At 44.4% G+C, this 23,838-nt stretch overlaps 1 protein-coding gene across 9 annotated transcripts in view; it reads left to right on the forward strand.

Moving 5' to 3' along the window:
• The window catches only part of fgd4a (FYVE, RhoGEF and PH domain containing 4a), a 44,619-nt gene extending 21,883 nt beyond the window's left edge, over positions 1–22,736 (forward strand). For 3 of the 9 annotated variants that reach the window (XM_034534795.1, XM_034534793.1, XM_034534797.1), the window contains exons 2-18: positions 5,177–5,257; positions 13,292–13,444; positions 13,993–14,212; positions 16,620–17,031; positions 18,599–18,688; positions 18,822–18,967; positions 19,135–19,291; positions 19,562–19,700; positions 19,790–19,848; positions 19,946–20,092; positions 20,431–20,603; positions 20,863–20,893; positions 21,004–21,084; positions 21,169–21,294; positions 21,831–21,968; positions 22,107–22,247; positions 22,350–22,736. In XM_034534795.1, the coding sequence (XP_034390686.1) occupies positions 5,177–5,257; positions 13,292–13,444; positions 13,993–14,212; positions 16,620–17,031; positions 18,599–18,688; positions 18,822–18,967; positions 19,135–19,291; positions 19,562–19,700; positions 19,790–19,848; positions 19,946–20,092; positions 20,431–20,603; positions 20,863–20,893; positions 21,004–21,084; positions 21,169–21,294; positions 21,831–21,968; positions 22,107–22,247; positions 22,350–22,619 (2,564 nt within the window). In that variant the 3' untranslated portion in view covers positions 22,620–22,736. The other 6 variants (XM_034534798.1, XM_034534794.1, XM_034534799.1 and 3 more) reach the window with 6 other exon arrangements.
• Positions 22,737–23,838: the final 1,102 nt, after the last annotated feature.

The raw sequence follows: 23,838 nt of genomic DNA on the forward strand, positions 1-23,838 counted from the left end.
GCTTTTAAGTTGGTGGAATGTGAGGAAGACGATCGTGTAGCTGGAGAGGAAGACTTTCCGGGGGAATCTTGCATTTGCTAGTTTAGTGGTGTTCAACCTTTTGACTACTCATTATAAGTTATAGCATACTGTATATGTGAACTGGGAGCATTATTTACATAAATACAAAAATAAATGTAACAGGCCTGAAAAGTATCTAAGTAAGTTAAAGCTGCTCTAATCACCATTTTCATATGAACAATGGCTCAAACGTAAAGGGAAAGGGGTCACTTTAACCCACAGAGTTACTTTCCCCCTCAGCTCTACAGCCCATTGTAGTGTCTTTTAGCTGCTTGTTTTGGTCCTATGAACGATGCTTCACTCTCATCACTCTCATCACTCTCATCACTCTCATCCCGCACATTCAGACAGACAGTCAGTGAGCAGCTGGTGAACATCGTGGAGCATTTTGCGAAAACGAGTGTGAACATTGGACTTCTTCGCATTGCTAATGTTGCTGCGTGTTTGCATGATGTGAATATAGTCAACTGTTTGCTAAAGCATTTTCCATATGGATCAAATGACTATTGCTACGTAAAAAGTGTCACTGTGGATGAAGCCTCTGCGTTTGCGTTTAAAGAGTGCCACTTTCAGTTTTTTTTGTTCACACTTACCAATTTAGTTTTTTGGCCGCAGCTCATAGCTGTTTCCAGGTCAAAACAAGGCTAAAAGGAGAGCCATAAATATATTGTGAAGACTCTACTAATTGGCTAATTCTTTGCACATTTTTAGTACATCGCTGTTAGATGGAGAGTAAACTACATCACATGTCCATGTTTGCTCCATGAGCTGGAGACTGGGGTCTCATCTGGTTGACTTTACCACATAAAGGACAAGGCCTTTTAATTTTCACTGTATTATGTTTGTGGCAGAAAACCATAACTCTTTGGTAATTGTCCATTATGGCAGGACAAGAGAGAAGGGAGACGGACGCGTCTGGTCTCATTCAATAGCCAATCTCTTCTGTGTCAAGCATGAAAACCTCAGACGTGCTCTCACACACACACACACACACACACACACACACACACACACTCAGACACACATTATCACCAGCATGAACCTCCGTATGATTAAAGGGGTGTGACTTGGCATATTAATACATGATTTCCTTTCCATTATTTATGAGTTACATTTAAATAGTTGTCTTGATCAAGGGCAGCCGTGGCCGTGCTAATGAAGCTGAGGTTACTCGGTCCCCTATAGGTAGAACAAGTATTTTATTTTTAAACATTTAATAGTATCTGGGTTTTTTTAAGTGCAGACTCCCCTCAGTGATTTAGGTATTTTTTATTTCAAAATCCCATTCATTTCTGCTGCAGTATCAGTTTCTCCACGGGCACTGCAGCCCACTGCTCTTTAATAACTAAGGATGGGTCCAATGCAGAGAAGAATTTCCCCACTGTGGGATCAATAAAAGTGTACATTATTATTATTATTATTATTATTATTATTATTATTATTATTATTATTATTATTATTATATCAGGGTTGAAATTAGGTTAAAATTGGCCTTCAGGTGGAATGATGCAGAGTCAGTGTATTACAGTTGTAATAATAGGCTGTTAGACTGTTTGGCAGGACTGCAGATGGTTAAATATGCTGCTACGACTGGTTTATTTCCATCTTTCTCACTTCCCCAATATTTCCACCTCCTCTTCCCAGTCTCTCCTCCTCCCACCCTTTGGGTGACTTTGCACTTGGCTGCTGGCTAACCCTCAAAACATTATTATGGAAATAGGTAAAAGTGACTGTGAATCTTAAATGGTCTTCAAGGACGAATTCCGCCTCCTCCCTCCCTCCTTTAGTCTCTCCCACACCTGGTGACTCTGGTTTCCGGGGAACCGGTTTGTACAGTGACGGGACAAGTACTCCAAGGGTTTGATGGGTAAATACAGTCGTGAATTAACCAGGCGACAGAGAGACTTGTATCAGAAGAACGGACTTCAATTGCCCCATAGGTGCCGTTAAAACTTGTTACGGAGAAATTCTGAGATGGATAAACGTCGTGTTGTTGCCAGGATGGCGGAAAAGCAGCTTTACTGGACAAGAGTGCTCGCAGGTACTGTAGGGATGTTTTCTTTTGTTAAAGCAGCGGAAAAACATCAAGAATGTATAGTCTGTTTTGATTTTAGGAATGAGCTTTTGGTGAACTGGAGGAACTGGAGGAAGTGCAGGTTTTAACGCTGAAACCCACATACACGGGTGCTGCCAGATCAATGGGTACAGTCATCAAAAACAAACATTTCAAGTATGCGGCTTATCTGTCGTGGAGAAACTATGTGGATAATTACTCATGACTTGTGGAAAGGTGAATCACGCAGTCGGGTACGACAATTTCAGCTGTGGATTTGTACTCACGGCAGCAGGATGCTGTATGGGTACAAAAATGAAAGCACAGTGCAATGCCCATTATCGTGGTAATGAAGAAACTTGATGTGCTTTATTAAAGATGCAATATGCAGGACGCAGAGCATTAATATAGCAGCATACAACTAGTATTGATGTAAAGATATAGTGGAGTAGTGTCTACCTTGGTTGCATTGGTAATGATTAGGGTCAATTAATTGTGGACTTTTCACAGGATTTGTTAACTCCTTTAAAAGTATGTTTAAAGTTATTTGTTTATGAATGTTTTACTCATGCACTTGGTGCAGGGGAATACTTCCAACAGTAGACTATTTCTGCTCTGATTCTTCTAAATAGAGGGCATCTGTAAAATGTTAAATGGCACCACTCTACATGGCATACTGTATACACACACACACACACACACACACACACACACACACACACACACACAATTCTGATGATTTGATAAATGTCACAGTTCATTAACTGTCTTTATCTGCTGTGCCTTTTATCAGCCCCTATATCTTTACAAAACTCAGAATGGTGGCCACTCAAAGACATACAGGGGGCAGATGATTTATGTTTTATTTGGTTGTATAATGTAAATCTGACATGTTCAATACCTTTATATTCACCTACCCCTGTGCAGTTTGTGTTACAGGATCTGTCAATTCACCGTCTATTTATTAAATATGTCATGATCACTGCTTGAAGGTTGCAGCTCTGAGTGAACTGTGTGTCACATCGTGTTGATATGAGCATGGGACTTCTTGCAGTTTCTCTTTCGTGATTAGGTCTGCTGAGAGTTAAGATGATAGAATATGAAAAACAGGAAGTTGACAGACAGGAAGAGGAAGTTTAGGGTCAGGCCAGTAGCAGGACCAGTAGATACTCCCCATCATATTGAAGTTGGTCTACCCCACACCCACATCTCAGCAAAACATGCGTTCAACCTTTACATCCTTCATGCACTTGTGTTCTGTCTGAGAGGGTGGCTTTCTTTTTTTGAGTGTGTGTGTGTGTGTGTGTGTGTGTGTTTTCAGTGCTGACATATAAGACATCCCCCACTTCACGAAACAATAGGCGTGTGATGACTGGTCACATGGCCGAGAGTGGAGGAGGGGGTCACAGTTGACTGAGTGGGTTTTCTTTCTAGAAACGTGTCTGATATGTACGTAATGCTTTTGATAAGCTGCTTACGTGTGTTACAGTATATTCTGGATAGAGAATTTATATAACAGATTGAGGTACACTTTTTTAACTGTTTACGTGCGTGTGTGTGTGTGTGTGTGTTTGTGTGTGTGTGTGTGTGTGTGTGTGTGTGTGTGGTTGTGTGAACAGCAGGCAGGCCTGTCATGAGGAGTCCAGATGGTGGGTGGAGAAAGCCCTTCTTTAATCCCTGAGCCAGGATATTACACCCCCCTTCATGCGCGCGCACACACACACACACACACACACACTCACACACACTCACACACACACGCACACAAAGTCTGTACCTCGCCTCAACTGTGTGCACAACCTCACACTGAGTTTGTCCACTTTTATTTTACATGGCATTATGCACACTCCATTATGTCGGCCTCAGTTCAGCACGGCTGCGTTGATATACCCCAACTGTGCTAAATACTGGATGCAAATAGTAGTTCAATGTATTAAGGGAAACAATGATGAGTGATCCGCAGTCTACTAAAAGATGACTTCCATGACAAAATGTGTGTAAATAGACTCAGAGGATATTGTGACAAATAAACACTGAAATGTGGAAACCAAACAAAGAAACCTTTATTTGCAGCCTGTAGTGATTCTACACTTTTGATGGTTACAATTCAAATTCATGTTTGATGAGCACAGACTACAATGCCCCGTCCTCAGCAGGTAATCAAATACTGCGTCCATTGATAATAAAGTAATTTCTTTATTTGCATTTCTAATAATGCATGTTCGATAACTGTGTTGGTTTGGGGCAGGACGCGTACCGGTTAGCTTTAGTAAATCTGTCCGTAATGGCCTACAGCCATGCTAGAACTTCTCGGAGACTGCACTTGATGTTGCTATGTGTCTACAAAGTAATGGGGCCGGTAGACAATAGAACAGGGTGTGCACTGCTCTGATTGGTTGGTGACACTGTTATCACCAATTTGATGTCGTTGCCAACATGAATGAATGAAGTCCCCTCAACTTAAATTTGTTCTACATTTAGCTGTGATGCTCGTCACTTGCTGCATGTCAACAGCGACATTGATCATAATCCGGCCGCTCAGATGCTTCATAATAGATCAGACAGAGCATGTGTGTGTGTGTGTGTGTGTGTGTGAGCCCATCATTGTTTTTACGACGTTGCTATTTCCTCTTTAATCTTTTATGTGCATATTAAACGTCTGTGTTGAAAGAGTGCTCGCTCTCCCCACAGACTGTGCCCTACATATCACAGACAGACTAATTAGGATTCCCATCTCCAAGGGGAGGTATATTCCTCTTCCTTCTCAAAACAAACACGAGTCTCCCCCCTGATCTTGATAAATGCAGCTACCAGAAGAGCGCTTCAAAACCGTGCCAGCTTTTGCCCCAAATATCTCCACCTTCGTGCACGTCCAGTCTCAGCTGTTGGGAAATAAGAAAAGGTGTCGCTCTCGTTCTTCATCGATCTCACTCAGTCGGTGCTCCTCTGAAATAAAACATAGGGGTTGCCTGAAACAGCTTGAAACTCCTGCCCTCAGATGAGTATTTAAAATACCTGCTCGCACTTCTTGTTTTAACAGTGAATTGTGTTTTGTTGTTGCAGAGAAGAAAAGCGAAGCTGACTGTTTCCAGTCCCGGACCGCTGATGAGACCTGCGTGGCGGTGAAAATTGAACCCTCCAGAGGTACGCAGCATCACCTTCACTCACCTCCATGCTTTTTTCTATCTCTTTCTTTTATATGCAGCCGTTGGTTTGAAGATGTTGTCGCATAAATCACCCCTGGGTGTTCAGTTCTATAGGTGTACAGCTTCTCACGTCCCACTTGTCTGAGAGGGTTCTTCCTTTTCTGTGGCTTCCTGTGTGCTCGTGTTTGGGCTGCTGCTGTCATTGTGTGATTTGTGAGAGGTCGCAAAGCTTTGTTACTTGTCTGTTTTGTTCACAGCAGGAGGGCTGCACATGTTTAGCATTTGAAGTCGATATCACTCTGAGAATTTTAAGCCATTCAGTCTTTTTATTACTTGAGCGAATCTGGCGAAATCTTCTGCTTCCTTTTTACGGCTGCAGTGAAGTGAACTTTAAGAAAGGGTTCATATGCAGGAGGATGCTGTGAAGGGCAGAGCACTCCTCCTTGCAGTAGGGGTGTGAAGAAAGCTGCTGGTCTCTGCTCTATTTTTATTTCAAACGTGTGTGTGTGTGTGTGTGTGTGTGCGCGTGTGTGTGTGTGTGCATGTGTGTGTGTGCGCGTGTGTGTGTGTGTGCATGTGTGTGTGTGCGTAGCTCACAGTCTGCATCTGTGTGATGCCCGCAGTGTCTTCCTATTTTTCACTTCTTTATCATTTTCTCTCCTCTGCCTGTCCTTCCCTCTGTGTCCCTTCACCCCTCTTCCATCTGTCCGTCTTCTCTGTGTTTGTCTATTGTCAACACGCCCTCACTTCGGCACTATTGTTCTTCAGCACTTTTCTCACCGTCTGCTTTGAGCTCATTGCTGTGAGATAATACCACTGTGTCCGGTTCTTTGTACAATTCTCAGTTTCTCCACTTCCTTTTTCTCCATTTACTTCACCTCCGCCACCCTCCATCTTCTTTTTTCATCACGACCCCCCCGTTTTGTTCCCCTGTGCGCCTCCTGGTTCGGCACAGACTGGGGTTCTAATCTCACGCTGGCCCTTGGATTAGAGGATGAGGCAAAAGAAAGTCTGGGTAGTTGAACAGAAACAGCTAATCCCCCATGCCTGGTGGTAATAGTTAACTGTCACCCTGCCTGTCTCACACACACACACACACACACACACACACACACACACACACACACACACACACACACTGTCTGAGCCAGCATTATGGACACAATGAATGCTTTGGGTACAAGTGACGACCAGACATGAACTGTAACTACACACTCCAATCTCATTGAGTGATGTATGGCACCAGAAATGGTTAGAAACTGGATGTGTGTGTGTGTGTGTGTGTGTGTGTGTGTGTGAGACAAAGGTGGGAAACAGCAGTGTCCCTTTGTCTTTGTATCTGGTGTGTCCCACCTTTTGTGTCAACAAAGCATTGTAATGTAAGGTGTGCGTGTACATGCACTGAAGCAACCTGTTTTTTCTGTTATTTATTTATTATTATTGTTATTGAGAAACCAGGGGTACATCCCAAGTCTCTTAATTGCATCCCCGTTTCCCTCACTCTTTTCCTTGCCAGGAGAGAGGAAAACGAGGAAATATGTTTTCAGAGAAATGAGACGTCCTTTCCTCGTAAGCGTCACGTGTAGCGACGTCTGTTTCTGATGACGGCGGCTGCTGATCACAGCTGATCACAGCTGGATCAGCTGTGATCAGCTGTCAGTCGGCTTTAGCTGGAGAGACTTTTGATCACTGTACTTATACTAATAAAGATGACAATTATGGGACTTGAGTAGTTCCCGGTCTCTTTAATCATGGTGTGAGAACCAGGTTAACACTGCTGGAGAAACCTGGCTTCTTTTTTGCCGTGTATGCATTTTGCCGTTTGTGCATGTGAAGGAGAGGAAAAGGTGAAAATAAGATGTGTTCTTGTGGATAAAATACATGACTCTACTAAAATAAATAAGCCAATTATCCAGCTAAACAGCTGGTTAACGGTGTAATTCAACCATGTGCTCTTTCATTAGAGAACCTATCATTTCATTAAGCCTACAAATGCTCTAACATAAAAACACCTGAAAGCCGAGTCAGATATTGAGAAAAATGACGTGCAGAAATCTGAAGATTGAATTACCAAACAGTAGCACTTAAATGTGGGTTATATTGTAAAATACATTTCCTGTATAACAGACAGTGTAAGGAAGTGTTTGAGTGCATGTCTCTGCAGACAATGTTTGAGGTCAGAGGTCGCAGCATCTCTGATGATCGTCAATCCTGAATGTACGCGAGACCCTGCCAACAACAGAGCTGCAGGAGCTCGGTTGTGTTTATTGGCACCGACTTATTGTGGCACCACTTGTCATGTGAGCATTAGAATGCAAGTGGTTCTGGTCACCATTGCACATTATCATTCAGGATGTTTTGTAATCGTCAGTGGTTAAGAAGTCGATGTAAGCTGCATTCATCTGAATGAAGTGTGCTGCAAGTAAAGGTTATTCCAAAGGAATTTAAAGAATGGAATTTCTACTGGTCAAACTGGTTTACTGGAATACCGAGCATTTCTTTTAATCCCGCGCTGGTGACACATAATGCACGTCAGTGAGCATCCAGGAACAATGTGTGTGGATGTATACATGCACACACACAGAGCGTTCACATATTTGCAAATAGGAAGATGACAAGATCTATTTCTGCCATATCATACACTTAAAATAAGGCTTCCTGTGTAACCACTGCACATTACTGCAATCACTCAAATGAGCTGGCACCTTCAACAGGAGCAGCTCTGCTCACAGGATAGAAACAGAACATGGAGAATCTAACGTCGCAGTACCCTGTCCGGACTTCTGCACAAGGTACATCAAGTTCAATAAATAGCTTGTTCTTTTTTGGTTGTTTCCTTTTCTTCAGCTCTGTATGTTGTTATTGGGTTTTATCAGATAACTTGTTGCTTGTGTCAACTTGCTCAGTTTGTCGACTGGTTTTTTTCTCGGTTGTCTTGTTTTTATGTCTCAAATATTTGCACAGACACTGTGCCAGAGGAGGAGAAGTTAATGGGATGATGGTTTAAAATATTAGATTAGAGGCTTAGGGCTTCATTTAGATTCGAGCGGGCAGATGAGAGAAGCGGTGCGTGGTGGTCCGGGCTGCTCTACTGTGCTGTTTGTTAATCATCAGACCAATCAGACGGAACGAGAAGTGGAGCGGCTGTCATACAAGCCGTTTGTGGATTTGCAGCTTTTAAAACATAAATGTGCAGATCCCGCCCGTACAGAGGTGTGTGTCGTCAACCTGTGGGAACGTGTGCCTCTGGACTTTTTTTTTTACAAAGCCACTTGAATAGGGTGTGTTTGAGCGAGAGTGAAGAAGGAGGAGTCTTGTGCTGCCTGGGAAGATTGCATGGGACCTAAATGTAGTGCTCTTCTGGGACTCTCTCGAGCGTGGTCGCTCACTGAGGATACACTCTACGCTTGTTTTCCTGTCGGTCTCAAACTCCAGGGTGAGTTCATTCACTGGGATTCTTAACAGAATATTTCTCTGTTTGATTCCTCTTGGATTGCTACTGAATCACATTTTAGTAATGTGTAGAACAAGCTTTCCATGCTCTCGTGTTGACCTGCTTTTTATGTTAATGTGGCTTTGCTACAGTAGCGGAGCACGATAAATAGTCTATATTTCTCAAGACAGATCACTGCACTCGCATCATTTCTACCCATTTGTACTTTAACCATGATGCAACAGTTACCAGCTGATTTATGGCCGACTGAACATTGTGTATGTGAAGATATTCTGGACATGGTTGTTTTACGTCAGCTCACTCAGATTTCCTCTATCCATCTTCTTCTCCTCTCATGTCTTTACAACGTTGCTGTTACTGTGTCGAAGCCAACCAGACGGTCTTTAATATGCCAACCCATGTATTAAGAAGAAGCAGAATTGGTAAAGAGTCTTCTCAGACATTCCTTTTGATATGAGCGTGGGGCCACGAGACGAGAAAACGGAAAGCTTGGCTTCAAACTGTGTCACATGCTCGCTGCTCGTAGGGTTGGGAGTCACTGCCTTTTCTTTTGTTCATTTAACTTGGAGCTCTCCCAATGAAGTATGAGCACACCTTTTGCTAAAGGGGGTTTGGGACGAGGGACATGCAAAAGACAGGCCTGCGGTCTGGTGTTAACACTTCGGGGGAGTGGTGAAGTCACAAGGTGGAAATGTAACAGTGTTTGACTGAGACGCCGAGTGGAGATTGACAGGAGTTTCTCTCCTTTGAAAGAACGAGACCGTGTGTCTGACTTTAGTCTCACGGTGTTCTTCTTTCATTGTGCATTGTTAAAAAGCTCATGGAGTCAGTTTTGAGTCATGCATAGCTCCAGATTATCAGGCTACACAGGCAAACAGTGAGCAATACACAAGTCGGAGGCAAAAAGAAAACTCCTTACTTTGCAAAAACATGGGAGTTCACAGGAGACAGAAACAATAGAAGAGTATAGAAATAATCAGTGGACCGCTCACTCAAACAGTGAAGACAGACAGAGGGAGCCCACACACTAAATACCCATGGAGGTTTTCAGGGACAGGTGGAACTGACCAAGGTGGGGTAGGGAAACACACGAGAGGAGGAGGAAGTACCAAAATAAAACAGCGTTGTGATTGCCATATCATTTGGTACAGGTCACGATTGTGCACAATTGGTTTAATGGCAATCCATCCAATAGTGTTTGACCAACAAACCAACGGACCGTGGTTTCCCCGGAGCCAAACTATTTTAGGCACTAGTTGGGACGATTAACTATTTTCGGACGCAGTTTTTTGTCGCAGAGAAAGATATCTTTGTCGGAGTGATACATTCCCACAGCCTCAGTTCCTCGCCTGCTTTGATATGGCACAGCTGTCGGGCTCTGGATGGGTGGGTGGGTGTGTGGGTGGGCGTGATGTCCTCTATGCTGCCGTGCCACACGCATTCTCATTATCAGGTAAACCTCAGGAAGTAGATTCTCTTTGAAAAGGAAATGGGTCTGCTCGGACGGCTTCGTTTTGCTGATAGACTCAGTCATTAAGGGAATATGCTGTTTGTGCGTGTGTGTGTGTGTGTGTGTGTGGGGGGGGGGGGGGGGGATCGAAAGACGCTGGGTTATTTGCGAAAGCAGCATTTTGCACACGTCGTTCTTTCTCATCTACGCTGCTGCCGACACCTGACCTCTACGAGAGTGTTTGTCGTTTCTAGCGCTCGTTGGGCGGTTTTGAATTCATTGAGATGGAAGCAGATGCTTTCAGGCTCAGTCCACTCAGTAGTGAAGTCAATCTTCAGAAGGTAACGGGCTAGTTGCCATGGCAGCAACTAACCATCCTCCAACAAGGACAGAGGCAAAGGTCTAGTCTCCGTTTGACTTGTCAGCTCCCCGCTTCCTTGACTGCAGCAACGGGGTTTTGGTGTCTAGCAGATGTAGAGAGAGCCGTTGTCATGCCATCCGTTAGGATACAAAGATATTCAGTGGCATCCCATGTCGTACTTCTTTGGTGCTATCGAACGAGACCTTGTCCAGCAGAAGTTCCTCTTTTGTTTCTAGCGTCCGCATGAACAAGTCACAGACAACAGGGCTCCTTCGCCTTCACACAGATGGAGGTGGCTGGCTGCCACTAATTTACATGGCGGCCTGTCACTTGTGCCACGCCAGCTGTAATAATGAGCAGACGCCAGAATGCAGTTCCTGGCACACACACGTCGCTTCCGTCAAGTTCCTGTTTCTACTGTACCAGAACTGGCTGCGTTTCTTTGCCTTTATGGTTCCGATAAGAGCGTAGAGATGGTCAATCTGATCCTAAATGGAAATATGTGTTTAAGCAATTGACAGAAGAATTGTCATGTTGCTTCAAGCCAAACATTTGCGTCGCTCTGCTGTGCTCAGGTTGAAGTGGAAGGTGAAAGCCTCCAGCACTGAGGTGATGTCCAGCTGAGGGTCTGGTGTTTGACAGAGTTAATAACAGCCCTAGCAGACAGAGCCCGGCTGTGGAGCGCGGACCCCCTGCAATCTTCCAGGATAAATGCCGACTTTATTTTTAGCAATATAAATGTATAAAAGGGTGCATAACCTTTTTGCTGGGTATTTTTATTAGGATCTCTTAATGTGGCCACGAGGGGAAGCCAAGCACATAATCAAGAGAAATTCCTGAGGCCTGATTGTTAATTTGGGGGCCATGTTTAGAGAGGGAGCTCCCCCCAAACACAGCGCGACACCGTTTCCAGTAGACAGTTGTCTTTAATTACACACAGGCTGTTAAAAATAGAAACTGCGACTATGTGATTCTGCGGTTGTTGTTTTTCTCTTCCTGACTGGTAAAATAAAGATCACTGTCGGGAAAATGAATAAGGGGTAGTAGCAAAATATCAGAAAACTGCATCTGGAAGGGAACATACAGTCTAGTTCATATGTGTTTCACTGTTGTTCTTTATACTTTAGGGTTAATCGTTTTCATTTTCAATGAATCTAGCGTTTATTTTCTCGAATAACCGATTAATCATTTAGCTTCTGAAATGTAAAAAAGAAATTATTCTAATACAAATAAATTGTGAAAAACACCTTTTCTTCAACCTTTAAATAGTCATTCAATATTCCAAAATCTAAAAACTGTCAATTTACTATCACACAAGACAAGCAGAAAAAGAGAGATTATGCCTTGGTAATTAGCTGCTGTTAATAAAATACTTTCAGGTTCATTTTCTGTTAATGAAATAATTGACTAAACGTTTCAGCTCATATCATCTTGATGTGTTTGTCAAGAAGAGTGGAAGATAATTTTCTGAAAGAGTGTCATTTTATTTTCCTGTGTTCTTCTCAAAGTACAGATGCCTTTGATATATTTTGGGACATGAAACCGTGTCTATCAAGGAATTTAGACCTCTTATTAATGATTTATATAATACAGGGATGGAAATAGTCTCTTTCCACAGTCGCATCAGTGCAAAACAGAGGAGAAGGACCTTCCTTTTTTAGTCTGTGTACCTTGAAAACAGAGACGATACAAATAAAAAAAGTATGATTGTTTTGCGAAAGTGTAAGTCTGTATCCTTTAAGCTCCACCCTACAAATATTCCACTACACACACTGTTTATCCATACCTGTTAACCAAGCTACATCGATTTCTGCATCCAACCCATACATCAGTGTTAAATCACACACACATTTAAGTAACCACCAAATAGAGACTAATGGACTTAAACCTTGTACAAATAATGAGAGCAACGACGGGTTCCTGGCAATGTCGTACCATATATGGAGATTTCACTTGCATGTGTTCGTGCTTGTGTGTGTACAGTGAGGTCAGAGAGCGAGGTGTATTCAGGCTGATAAACAGTCTGCGCCTGTAGCGCCATTAAATCTGTCTGCTCTATCTAAACACTGATGCTGTACCATCTGTGACCAGCTGGTTGGGTAAAAGCCCCGCGGGAGCTGATCATCAACTGGATTATTAGCTGGATAATCAACTGAACTGGCTGACACTCTTTAATATTTAGTCTGCAGCTGTTTATCATAAGCATATTTGCAGCAATGAATATGTACAGTGTGCCCTGCAGTAGGAAAATGATGGGAGGAAATCGTTGTCAGTCTGTGAGACACACTTAGTTTTTTTTAGTTAATTTTAGTTTTTAAGTGTTTACATTTCTTTTACAATCCCACTTACTGTAGGTCAAATATTCCCAAACACTGTTATTCCAAACGTCTGCACTATTGTATCAACTGGAAAGTTCTAGCGGGGTGTAAATATCATGCGGTCATTTGCAAAATGAAGAACTGCCACAAAGAAGAACATTTTCATAGTTCCCACGTCTGCAATAAAGAGCTGTGCTTCACAATCGTCTGAGACGATAACAGTAGTGGTGCCTTTGTATCTAAACAATAAACTGTTGCGGTATATTTGTGACAAAGGAGTATTTTGTGGTTAAAATGAGTGTTTCCCGTCACCTGTTGTCAACGTTACATTATTGTTTTTGTCTCATCAAGATATTCTGTATCGTCAATCTCATTTCGTCGACAGTGAACAGAAGATGATGAGATGCTCCTGTTGTAATGGGCTTTCCTTCTCTCCGTGTGTCCTTCAGCTCTGGGCAGTAGCCCGGAGTGCGAGCACAGCAACCCGCCCAGTGTGCACGCGTGTCTGAGTCGAGCGAGCGGTGGGACGACTGACAGGAGCGGCAAAGGGGTCAATGGAAGATGCTCGTTCGGCAGGCCCCGGCTGCTTTCTAAACCAAAAGGTACACAACGTTGGGGGCCAAACACGGGCCGGTGGACACAATATGTATCGGCCTATGATTCGTATGTGGCCGCTGATTGTTCTGTCTCCAGTGACCTTTCTCCTGCGGTTTAATGTAGCCATGCCAGAGGACTTACAGTATACAGTAAAAACAGGAATAGAGTTATGTAAAGTGGCCTGGGACCGGTGACCCTTGAGCTTTGTTCCTTTCTTTTATCTGAGTTGAGTAAATCATTCACAGATAAGACGACAGAAAGAGCTCCACTCGTTCTGCTGCCATGACGTGAAACGTGTTTGTGAGACAAGTGAAACTGTTATTCTATGCTGAGCTGGCTCACTTGTTTGTCACCTTCAGGGTGTTAAATACAGCTCAGCGCCCTGTGTGTGCTAATAAGCTAGTTGGGATAGCTTATACCGCCCCCTTCTGGTCTAAACTGACAATGCAGAGACATATATCCCCTCATGAGAAAAATACACTTCAATCATCTGCATCCAGCAGCATCCAAGATCGTCTCTAATGTTCAACGTTTTCCTCTGTCTTCTCCGCAGTGCCTCATAAGCCGCTACATCTCCAGAGCCCGGTGACGAATGTCAAGTCCCCGCTGGCCCACATCCAGAAAGCACCACTAAAACCGGGCATGGAGGAGAGAGGAGGAGGAGGAGGAGGAGGAGGAGGAGGAGGAGGAGGGAGAGGAGCTGTGAAACGAGAGAAAGTCAGGGAGATACACTCCAAAGTCTCAGACCTCATCCACCGCTTTGAGGAGAACAGGTAGGGGCTCTTTCCTCTCTGTTGGTGTGTGTGCTTTCCCTTCACGGAGAGAAACTATAAGGAGAGTCCACGCTGTAAAGAAAAGAGAGAGAGAGAGAGGATTTGAGTATGGGACTGTAGGATTTGTGTAAGAAATTGGCTATTTCACTCAATCTGTAATGCTATTCAGTGGTGGATTCAACACGTTTTTTTCTTACAACCATGACAAATTGGTTCCGGTTGTATAACTCGATCTAACGCCACTTTATAGCTTTTGTAAGAACACCACCTCACTCAGGCTGTCGTAATCACAGTGACGGAAAACGTTGTCTTTCCTCATGTTTCCTCTACCGGTTATTTCAGGGATGAAAAGCAGAAGTCCCTCGTTTTAAGTCCTCAGCCTGACTCACTGATAGCGGCGCAGACGAGAGCCGTAGACAGAACAAGCTGAGATTAGCCAAGCGTTAGCAAAGGGGATGAAAAGAGATTTGTACAGGCCAGGGGAAACACAGCTCCTCATTCAGTTGTGGGACAGGACTCAGTGTTGCGAGATGAAACCCAGGAGAATGAGGTAGGATCTCTCCGACTGTCTCAACTGTAATGCCCTTGCTTTGATCTTGCTGCCACATAGTTAAATGGTGATTTAAGTATTCTGTTACACCATCTATTACTAGTTCAATTGCTCATTCTAATACAGGAGTTAGTATCTCCCAAGGATTACTAGTGTTTCCATCTTCTTCTTTTTTTATGCATCACATCTTGATTTATTACAAGTCATGTACATTTTGGTAGTAGCTGCATCCTTGTGCACGCGAGAGGGGCCCATAGAAAGCAGCGAGAGGCACAACAATGGTGCCCTTGTCCCAGCTGCTCACACAGTTGAGCCCGGAAATATTCGACCCGCGGCAGAAGCATGGCCACTAAAGTTTCACTCAGTATCTTCAGCCTCTAGGAGCCTCATGTTTACACTCATAACTGACCTGGGTCCCTGGGAACAGAGTTACCAAATCAAACTCAACCCCAGGCTTTGTCCACACCTTTCATCACATTTACCAGTGTGTGTGAGGTTAATCAGAGAAATGGTGTGTATCCCTTTTATTCAGACTCTGCGGGGCTCCGGGGATTAGCTCTCTTGTGGCTTTGGAACAGAAAGAAGAGAAAGGCCCCCAGCTTCCGAGAACAGAATTAGCCTACTAATATACTAATCTGGTTCACATGGCACTTGGCTGCTTTAAAGGCACCTTAAAGGACTGCCACATGGCAAGTGAAGCTGCTCCTAATTCTAGTCCAGCCTATTTTAAAACTCTGTCATGTACTGGAGCGCTTACTGTGCTATTTATATGCAGAGCTGCACCCACAGGCTACAAAGTGTGTTTCGCTGAAAACAGTATTAAACTGCAGCCTATCTCTTAGCAGCTAATCGTGGTATTACTCAGTCTTCCTGTGGATGATATTGTTTTACAATCAAAACACACTCAGGTGGCCCGACAGCCCACACGTAATTCATCCGTGGAGTGTTCCACCAGCCGGTTGTTGTTCCTCTATTTATACATACTTCCTGTTTCTGCACAAGAGTGAATGTCGCAGAGGCTAAGAATGCACCTGCTGGGCTGATGGTCTTATAAAGGTAAGATCTCATATATAGCACATCTTGCTTCTTTTCTTCTAGTAATAGTAAGTGCTATCAGTTTTGCCTCGATCTGATCTTTGACCAGTTTTACGAGAGATGAGAGGGCAGCATAGGCTGTAGGTCGCTGCTTGCTGTAAGACTGGAGGTCTGGAGGGTAATATACAGGGAAACAGCTGGACTGACTACCGGTACAGGATGTAGAGCAGCTGAATGGTGACATTGTACATGCATGTATGTGTGTGTGTGGCTTCCGTTCCTGTGCTGCATTTCAAACTGTCTCGCAACAAACAGTTTCATTTCATTCATGTTGAGGCAACGGACGGTCGAGATGTTACAGTGCAATATATCATGTGGGTTCTCCTTGGAAGTAGGACAGCATCTACCTCTGGGGAGTAGTGTTGTACGTCTCCCCCTCATCCTGTCCTCCTCCTTACTGTACCTCCATTCTGTCTTTGCTCTGCGTACACACACACACACACACACACATGCACACACGCACACACACTTCCTCTGCAGTACACCAGCTCTCAGCCGCCTCATAAGACAGAAGGAAGTTTGTGCATCTCCACAGTTTTATTTTTAACTCTCACACTCAAGTGCCAAAGCTATCTGCTTACCGACATGTCCACACTGCCCGATCAACATGTAGGCTCGAGCAGCGACTGAACCGACTCCTGTAATTGTTCTTCGACTTCTTTTCCCCTTTTTTCTCAAACGTTCTTCTTAGTTCACTGATTTTTTTTTCTTCTTCTGCGTGCGCTCTTGAACCAACTTCCTCCTTTCCCTCTGTTCCTCCAGCAGCAGCGAGAGCAAGAGAGACGGCTCGCCGCTCAAACACATCAGCAAGCCGTCCATCGGCAGCCCGGCTCACCGCGCCCGCCACAGGCAGACGGAGACCGCCGGCACTCAGGAGAACCACTCGTCCGCACCCACCTCGCCGCAGGATGCCGACAAACCGCCGACTAACGGAACGCTAGTTCAGATGGAGCGGGACGAGGAAGAGGGCAAGGTGGATAACCTCGAGGAGAGGACCAATGACAGTGTGAGGGTAGAGACTGATGGGCTGGTAAATGGTGATACAGAACAGACTGGAGATCATTCACCTCCACAAACAGACCGGACTGCTACAGAAAGCCCCACTGAGAAGGAGGACAGTGGGACTAAAATAGAAAGTGAGCATGGGAACGAAGAAGGGAGCCCCGACCAGAAGGTACGTTTACTTGGTTGCCCTTGCACCCAAGTGATCTGTGTCTTTACATCCTCTGTGTTATTTATTTGCAGCCTGACAGCTGCCTCGTTGCTCTGAAAGACAAACAGTCAGCATTTATTCATGCTCTGGGCTTTCAGCACCATTAAATCTTCTGAACCAATTCAACTCTGGGTCACTCCAACATCGTACGGGTAGAGTTACAAGGGTGTGTGTGTGTGTGTGTGTGTGTGTGTGTGTGTGCGTGTGTGTGTGTCTCAGAGGAGTTATTTTATACGAAAGCCAAGTAGCTGAGTTTATGCCTTTATGAGTTTATACTTCTCTTTGTGTTGGTTAATACGAAACAACTTGTTAGATACTTCTGCCGGGTTATTGCCCTTTATTTGTGTCTTTTGCAATGGTGGAACAAGTACTCAGCTCCTTTACTTCAACAAAAGTACCAATAAAACCATGTGGGGGAGGAAAGAAGAAAACACAATGTTCTGCTTCTTTTTAATGATTTTCATTTTCTAATATTTTCATTTGATGTGGAATACTGAAAACAACATGTGGCCGTAAGCAGCTGCTGAAATTAGGAATCGGACAAGTTTCACTCATAGACATCTAAAACATGAGGAGGGGCCCCAATTACACACTGCTTCTCTCTCAAGGACCACAGGCCTAAAAGATACAGAACAGCTGGTTTCAACTTTAACAATGCATTGTTAACACTTATCATGTGTTTCTTTTAATATATTAATAAACAACTTTGAGCCTTCACCTTGAGAAAAATAATTTCTCTGAGAATTATCAACACAGTGGATGTATTGACAAGTGAATTGTGTCTAAATAGGAGGCTGATTGCTGTCAGAGGATACTGCTTCCTTGTGGTTACATATATTGTGTGAGGTATTCTGCCGCTGTGGTCTTTGTGGGGGTACACTAACACACACGTGATCCCACCAGCAGATGTTTTGAGGCTACAGTTATTGTTTGTTCCATCAATTGGCGTCTCACACTAAGCTCTGTTAGACGTGTCTTTGTTTGATTTGGTGTCATTTCCCTTCCTCCATAATTTCAATTCCTGTTCTGAGGGCTCCTGCTGCACCGCAGCCCGACATCAGCTCAGTGTGAAGGAGACACACACCCGTGCCCAACACAGACGAGTCACTGAGGAGTTGAGCCTGAATCATACAATCAATTATAATTTCCAGTGAACATTTCTTTTACTGAAATTCAGAAAATGCACCATGTAGCTGAGATCAGTGACAGGAACAGGAACTTGTAAATGGCAGCGATGTGGGAATGAAAGACGAGCTGATACAAATGAATGCGCTTCAGACATTTTGTCCCACACTTCTGCAATTTTCAAGCTCACTTTAACTCTTATTAAACTTATTAGGCCCAATTTTCCTTAAAGACCAATTACTCTTCAGAAAAGTATTGGACTGAAACGGTCATGATATGGACGACAGACTCTCTAGCTCAACAGAATGATCTCACTTACTTTCATCCTTCACGTATTCATCTACGACCAGATTTTATTTCCAGATTGCCACAAGACTCCAATTAATGTACCCTCTGTTTTCAGGAGACAAATGAACAGAAGCTGTTCAAGATCGCCAGTGAGCTGTTGCACACAGAGAAGGCCTACGTAGCACGGCTTAACCTGCTGGACCAGGTGAGGAACTCACTGAAAGCTCCGGTTCGCTTCTGTTTTTTTAAACCACGTCTTCTGGGAAGGAGTTTCCATTTCACAGTGTAGGGAAACCTAGTTCACTTCTAACTCCTGCGTTGTGTACGGCTCTTTTCAGGTATTCTGTGCCAAGCTCATGGAGGAGGCAAATAAAGGGACGTTCCCTGTGGACGTAGTGAAGAACATCTTCTCCAACATCAGCTCCATCAACGCCTTCCACAGCCAGTTTCTGCTTCCGGATCTGGAGAAGCGCATGGGAGAATGGTGAGCTACCAAACTGAAGCTGCCTGCACATTGTCTCTTTGTATTGAAACCAACTCTCAAACACTGATGCCGTAAGCATGAGAATGATGACAATAAATACAAAATAAACCAGAACATTATATCTAACGTTATATTTTTTTATTTACACTTCTCTCCCTCGCCTGCAGGGAGTCCACTCCTCGCATCGGAGACATCCTGCAGAAACTCACACCCTTCCTCAAGATGTACGCAGAGTACGTGAGGAATTTCGACAACGCCATGGAGCTGCTGAAACAGTGGACTGACCGGTCGCCTCAATTCAAGGCCACCATTCAGGAGATACAGGTACTGCACACCAAAGGACAGTCCGGAGAAATGCCCTTTTATTATAGAGGTCAGCAAAAGGGCACACGCTCGTGCTGAGATGGAGGTCAAAGGTCAAGGTCACCGTGACCTCACAAAGCACTTTTTGGGGCCTCACATGCTAATTATGACAATTTCACACAAATGTTTAATGGGATAAAATGATGACATTTTGGGCAGACGTGGATGTAAACTGCAACATGGCTGGTTGGCATTGGCGGTAATTCTAGTTTGTGGGTTGTTCCTGTGCAGAGTCAAGAGGCTTGTGGCTGCCTGACGCTCCAGCACCACATGTTGGAGCCCGTGCAGAGAGTCCCTCGCTATGAGATGCTGCTTAAAGACTATCTGAAGAAGCTGCCTCAGGACGACCCTGACCGACAAAATTCAGAGAGTCAGTCTAGATACTTCAAATTCCCACTCCAAATTGTCCTATTTTATTTCACTATGTTAAGGTAACCAATCTTTTTTTTTTGCCCCCAGAATCGTTAGAAATTATCGCCACAGCAGCTACCCACTCCAACAGCGCCCTTCGGAAATCTGTAAGTCCAAACGTTTTAAACCCTTTTTCTTTGAGACTTATAATAATATAATATCTCAGACACATCAACGTCCGACAAATGTCCCGTCCTCATTTAGGAGAATCTGAAGAAGCTGATGGAAATATACGAGATGCTGGGTGAGGAGGAAGACATTGTCAACCCCTCTAACGAGTTCATCAAGGAGGGCCACATCCTGAAGCTGGCGGCCAGGAACACCTCAGCCATGGAGCGATACCTCTTCCTGGTGAGAGGAACCGTCAGGCACAGAAACATCTTCTTATCTAACGAGGGAAACGTGCTGAGCCGAGACTTTGTCAATTGAAACAAGCGAATCATTTCAAGCCAGGAGCTCCTCTGTGTTAGGACACATCAGGGGCACATAAACAAATCTCTCAATTACTGAGATTGCCAGATGATGTGATTACATCCGGGCTGTTTCTTATTAGCTTCAGGCTGAATGTCTCCCAACTGTGTAATTCAGGTCACCTGCAGTGTGGAGCACAAAACAACGGCAGCAGCCTAAACTAGAATAGCCATGATCCATGCTCAGTAACAAAACCATTTGTTTCTTCTTCTCTCCAGTTCAACAACATGCTGCTGTACTGCGTGCCCAAATTCAGTCTGGGAGGAACGAAGTACACGGTGAGGACGCGGATTGGCATCGACGGCATGAAGGTCCTGGAAACGACCAACGAGGACTACCCTCACACCTTCCAAGTGTCCGGGAAGGAGAGGACGCTGGAGCTACAGGCCAGGTACAGTTCATGCAGAATCATCAGAAATTGGTGATTAAGTGTATGTAATCTGGACCCTATGGAGTATCATTTTACATATAAATGAAACCCAAACTCCTTATTTAAATCCTGTAAATCTCTAAATACTCTTTGACCACAGCTAATTGCTATGTTGGTATGACTTGGTGTTATAACAGGAACAGGGAGACTATCCCATAAAGTTATAGCTTTACCTCCATAAATACATTTGAATGCTTATTGCTTTCTTTATCTTCCTCAGCTCGGAGCAGAACAAGGCCGACTGGATTAAGGTACATACGGTGGAATCAAAATAGCTTTATTTTCTTATTTGATTATATATATGTTTGAACGCCATGTAGAATGAGGGACACACAAGTCTGACGTTGTTCTCGTCCTTCAGGCTTTCCGGAAGACCATTGAGATCTTCCAGCAGAAAAACGAGTCGTTCAAGAACGCATTGAAAGACGTGGAGGAAGTGTCGGTCAGTGTTGCATCAGATGCACGGTTACAATATCCACTGTTCTTTACCGCCCATACTGAGTATGTTCTTATTATTTTGATACAGAATGCAGAGCTGGGGAAGCGCGCCCCTCGCTGGATCCGCGACAATGAAGTGACAATGTGTATGAAGTGCAAGGAGTCTTTCAACGCTCTGACACGGCGGAGGCACCACTGCAGAGCCTGCGGCTATGTACGTCATCTTGATGCTGCTGTGTCATGCATAATGCGTGCACGGATGGGGGGGGGGGCTTTAAACATTCAGAGGTTCAAACGGGAGAAAATGTTGATTTTATCGAGTCTGTAAAATACAGTATTTTTCAACCCGGAACTCAAATGTTGACGAGTCACGTCTGAATGAAAGACCCACTTCTTATTTTTTCACATATACTTTGACGGTTCCAACAGGTGTCCCTATCGATGACCTGAGTTAAATTTGAGGGATTTAGCATTAATATGTCATGTTCGAGTCACACTGTCCAACATAGTGTAATTGTAGCGCTCTGAGAAGCTGTTGTTCTCTTGTCTCTCACTCCTTCTGCTGCCAATCAAAAGCAAAATGCCCCCAAAATATGCTTTTTAATGATTAAAATAGACAATTAACTAAAATAATAATAAAGCACGGTCATGGTCATAGTTGAATAGTCAAAGTTGACTGAACAATGCTTAATGAGGCTTTCATTTGAAAAAGTAGTTACTCTGAAAGATTCTTGTTCTTCTCTCTTGCAGGTGGTGTGCTGGAAATGTTCAGACAATAAGGTTGCGCTTGAATATGATGGCAACAAGATGAACAAAGTCTGCAGAGACTGCTTGTCCATCCTGTCTGGAGAAACGAGAGCCGAGGGCAAGAAGAAGGGCATCCTGGAGGTGAGTAGGAGATTATTACATACCTGTGCTAGGATTTATTTCTTTTTAAACGAGGAGATAATTGACACAGACTTACTCCGTCACTCCGATTCTCGAGCGAGAGTTGCTTTATGATTTTTTGCGCTCCTCCGTGTGCAGATCGAGGCGGCTCAGTTCACAGACAGCAGCATCATGTGCGGCTTCCTGCAGTACTGTGAGAAGACCAAACCTTGGCAGAAGGTGTGGTGCGTCATCCCCGAGAAGGAGTGCCTGGTGCTCTATCTGTACGGCGCTCCGCAGGTAAAACCCCAAGAACACCAAGGGAGGATTTCGTTTCCCCCATGCAAATTTAAAATGTACGCACACAGATGACCCTCTCTTCATCCCGATTGTTCTCCTCAGGACGTCAAGGCCCAGTGCACTATCCCCCTGCTGGGCTACTCTGTGGATGACAGCGCTCGGCCCACAGACCCCCCCGCCTGCTTCCGCCTCTCCCAGTCCAAGTCCATCCACAACTTTGCTGCTGATACTGAGGAGCTCAAGCAGCGCTGGCTGAAAGTGATTCGAGTGGCGGTGACGGGAGAGGTGCCCGGATACCCTCTGACCAACGGGGGCAATGCCAACACGATGGACAACAACAACACACAAGAAGCGGGTACCGATACCTCATAAGGGAGTTCTTACGACAGGCCAAACGAACGGCTGTTGGATTGCTCGAGATAGACGTGCAGACGTGTACTGCGCGCACACAATTCAAATGCACACTCTCTATGCTGTCCTTGAACCACACGGGGGGGGCGCGGGGGGTGGGGGTGGGGGGGGTGGGGATAAACTGCTGCTGGATAAACTGCCTTTTCTTGCCACGCTCCTGTTTCCCAGTTTCCTCCTGGATTTTCTGATAAACCCACACAAAGAACCTCCGCTTCACTGCTAGAGCTGTGCTGGATTACTAAAGGACATGTCGGGTGCAATCAACACTAGAGCAGAGTGGCCTCAGGACTGATCAACTTCCCTCAAACAGACACCACTAAGGACGGCTCAAACTCGGTCTTCTGAGACTTTTAATCTGTGTCAGCTCCTCTCCAGCTGGTGGACTACCGCAGACGTGCACAGCGCCCCGTACAGGATGTGAATCAAAGCAAAAGGACGGTCCAAACTTCCAAACTTAGCTGGTGCTGTAACGCAACTCTGCGTACCTGTACAGTATAAACGTGGGAGGGGGTCTTTTCAAAAAGGAACATTTGTGTTTTTATGTACAGAAATCAATCCCAAACTTTGTTTTGATAACATAGAAAACACAAGTATGATATAAAGTATTTACAGTATGTTGCCCTTTTTATGCTTGATAAGATGGTTCCAAAACTGTGAAAAATAATCATGTGGTTGGATAATGATGGTCTCATCTCCCTCCTCGTCTGTCTCATGCTCATCACACTCTGGTCAGCTGATCTGCTTTGCAACTGGTTGCACCGGTCCTCGACGAAGCAATTTGTGAACTACTTTGTAGAAGAAATCGATAGGAGTTATTATATGTTAATCCAGAAAAGCAGTGAACATCGAAGCCTCGAAGGTTCCCCGCGGAGACATTGTACTGTTTCTTGTGTTTGAGTAGTACTCTCCTTGGTAGAAACTATATAATAACGCCACAAATATTTCTGGCCTAACAATATGTATCGTCATACCTTGCCCAAATCTATGGCCTGGACAGTGCTGTATGTATTAAAATAGCACGCTGCAATCACGTGCATTCTATATGGCATAATAACTGATGGATGATAATCATTCATGTGCAAACCTGAGGAGGATGAAGGTAAATGAATGTCCCGTCGATCTACAGGACATTCATGTGGAAGGGAGGGGAACAGGGACCATCAGGTGTTCGACTTAATGC

Source organism: Cyclopterus lumpus, chromosome 6, assembly GCF_009769545.1.
Source record: "Cyclopterus lumpus isolate fCycLum1 chromosome 6, fCycLum1.pri, whole genome shotgun sequence".
In the NCBI taxonomy this organism is placed as follows: domain Eukaryota; kingdom Metazoa; phylum Chordata; class Actinopteri; order Perciformes; family Cyclopteridae; genus Cyclopterus; species Cyclopterus lumpus.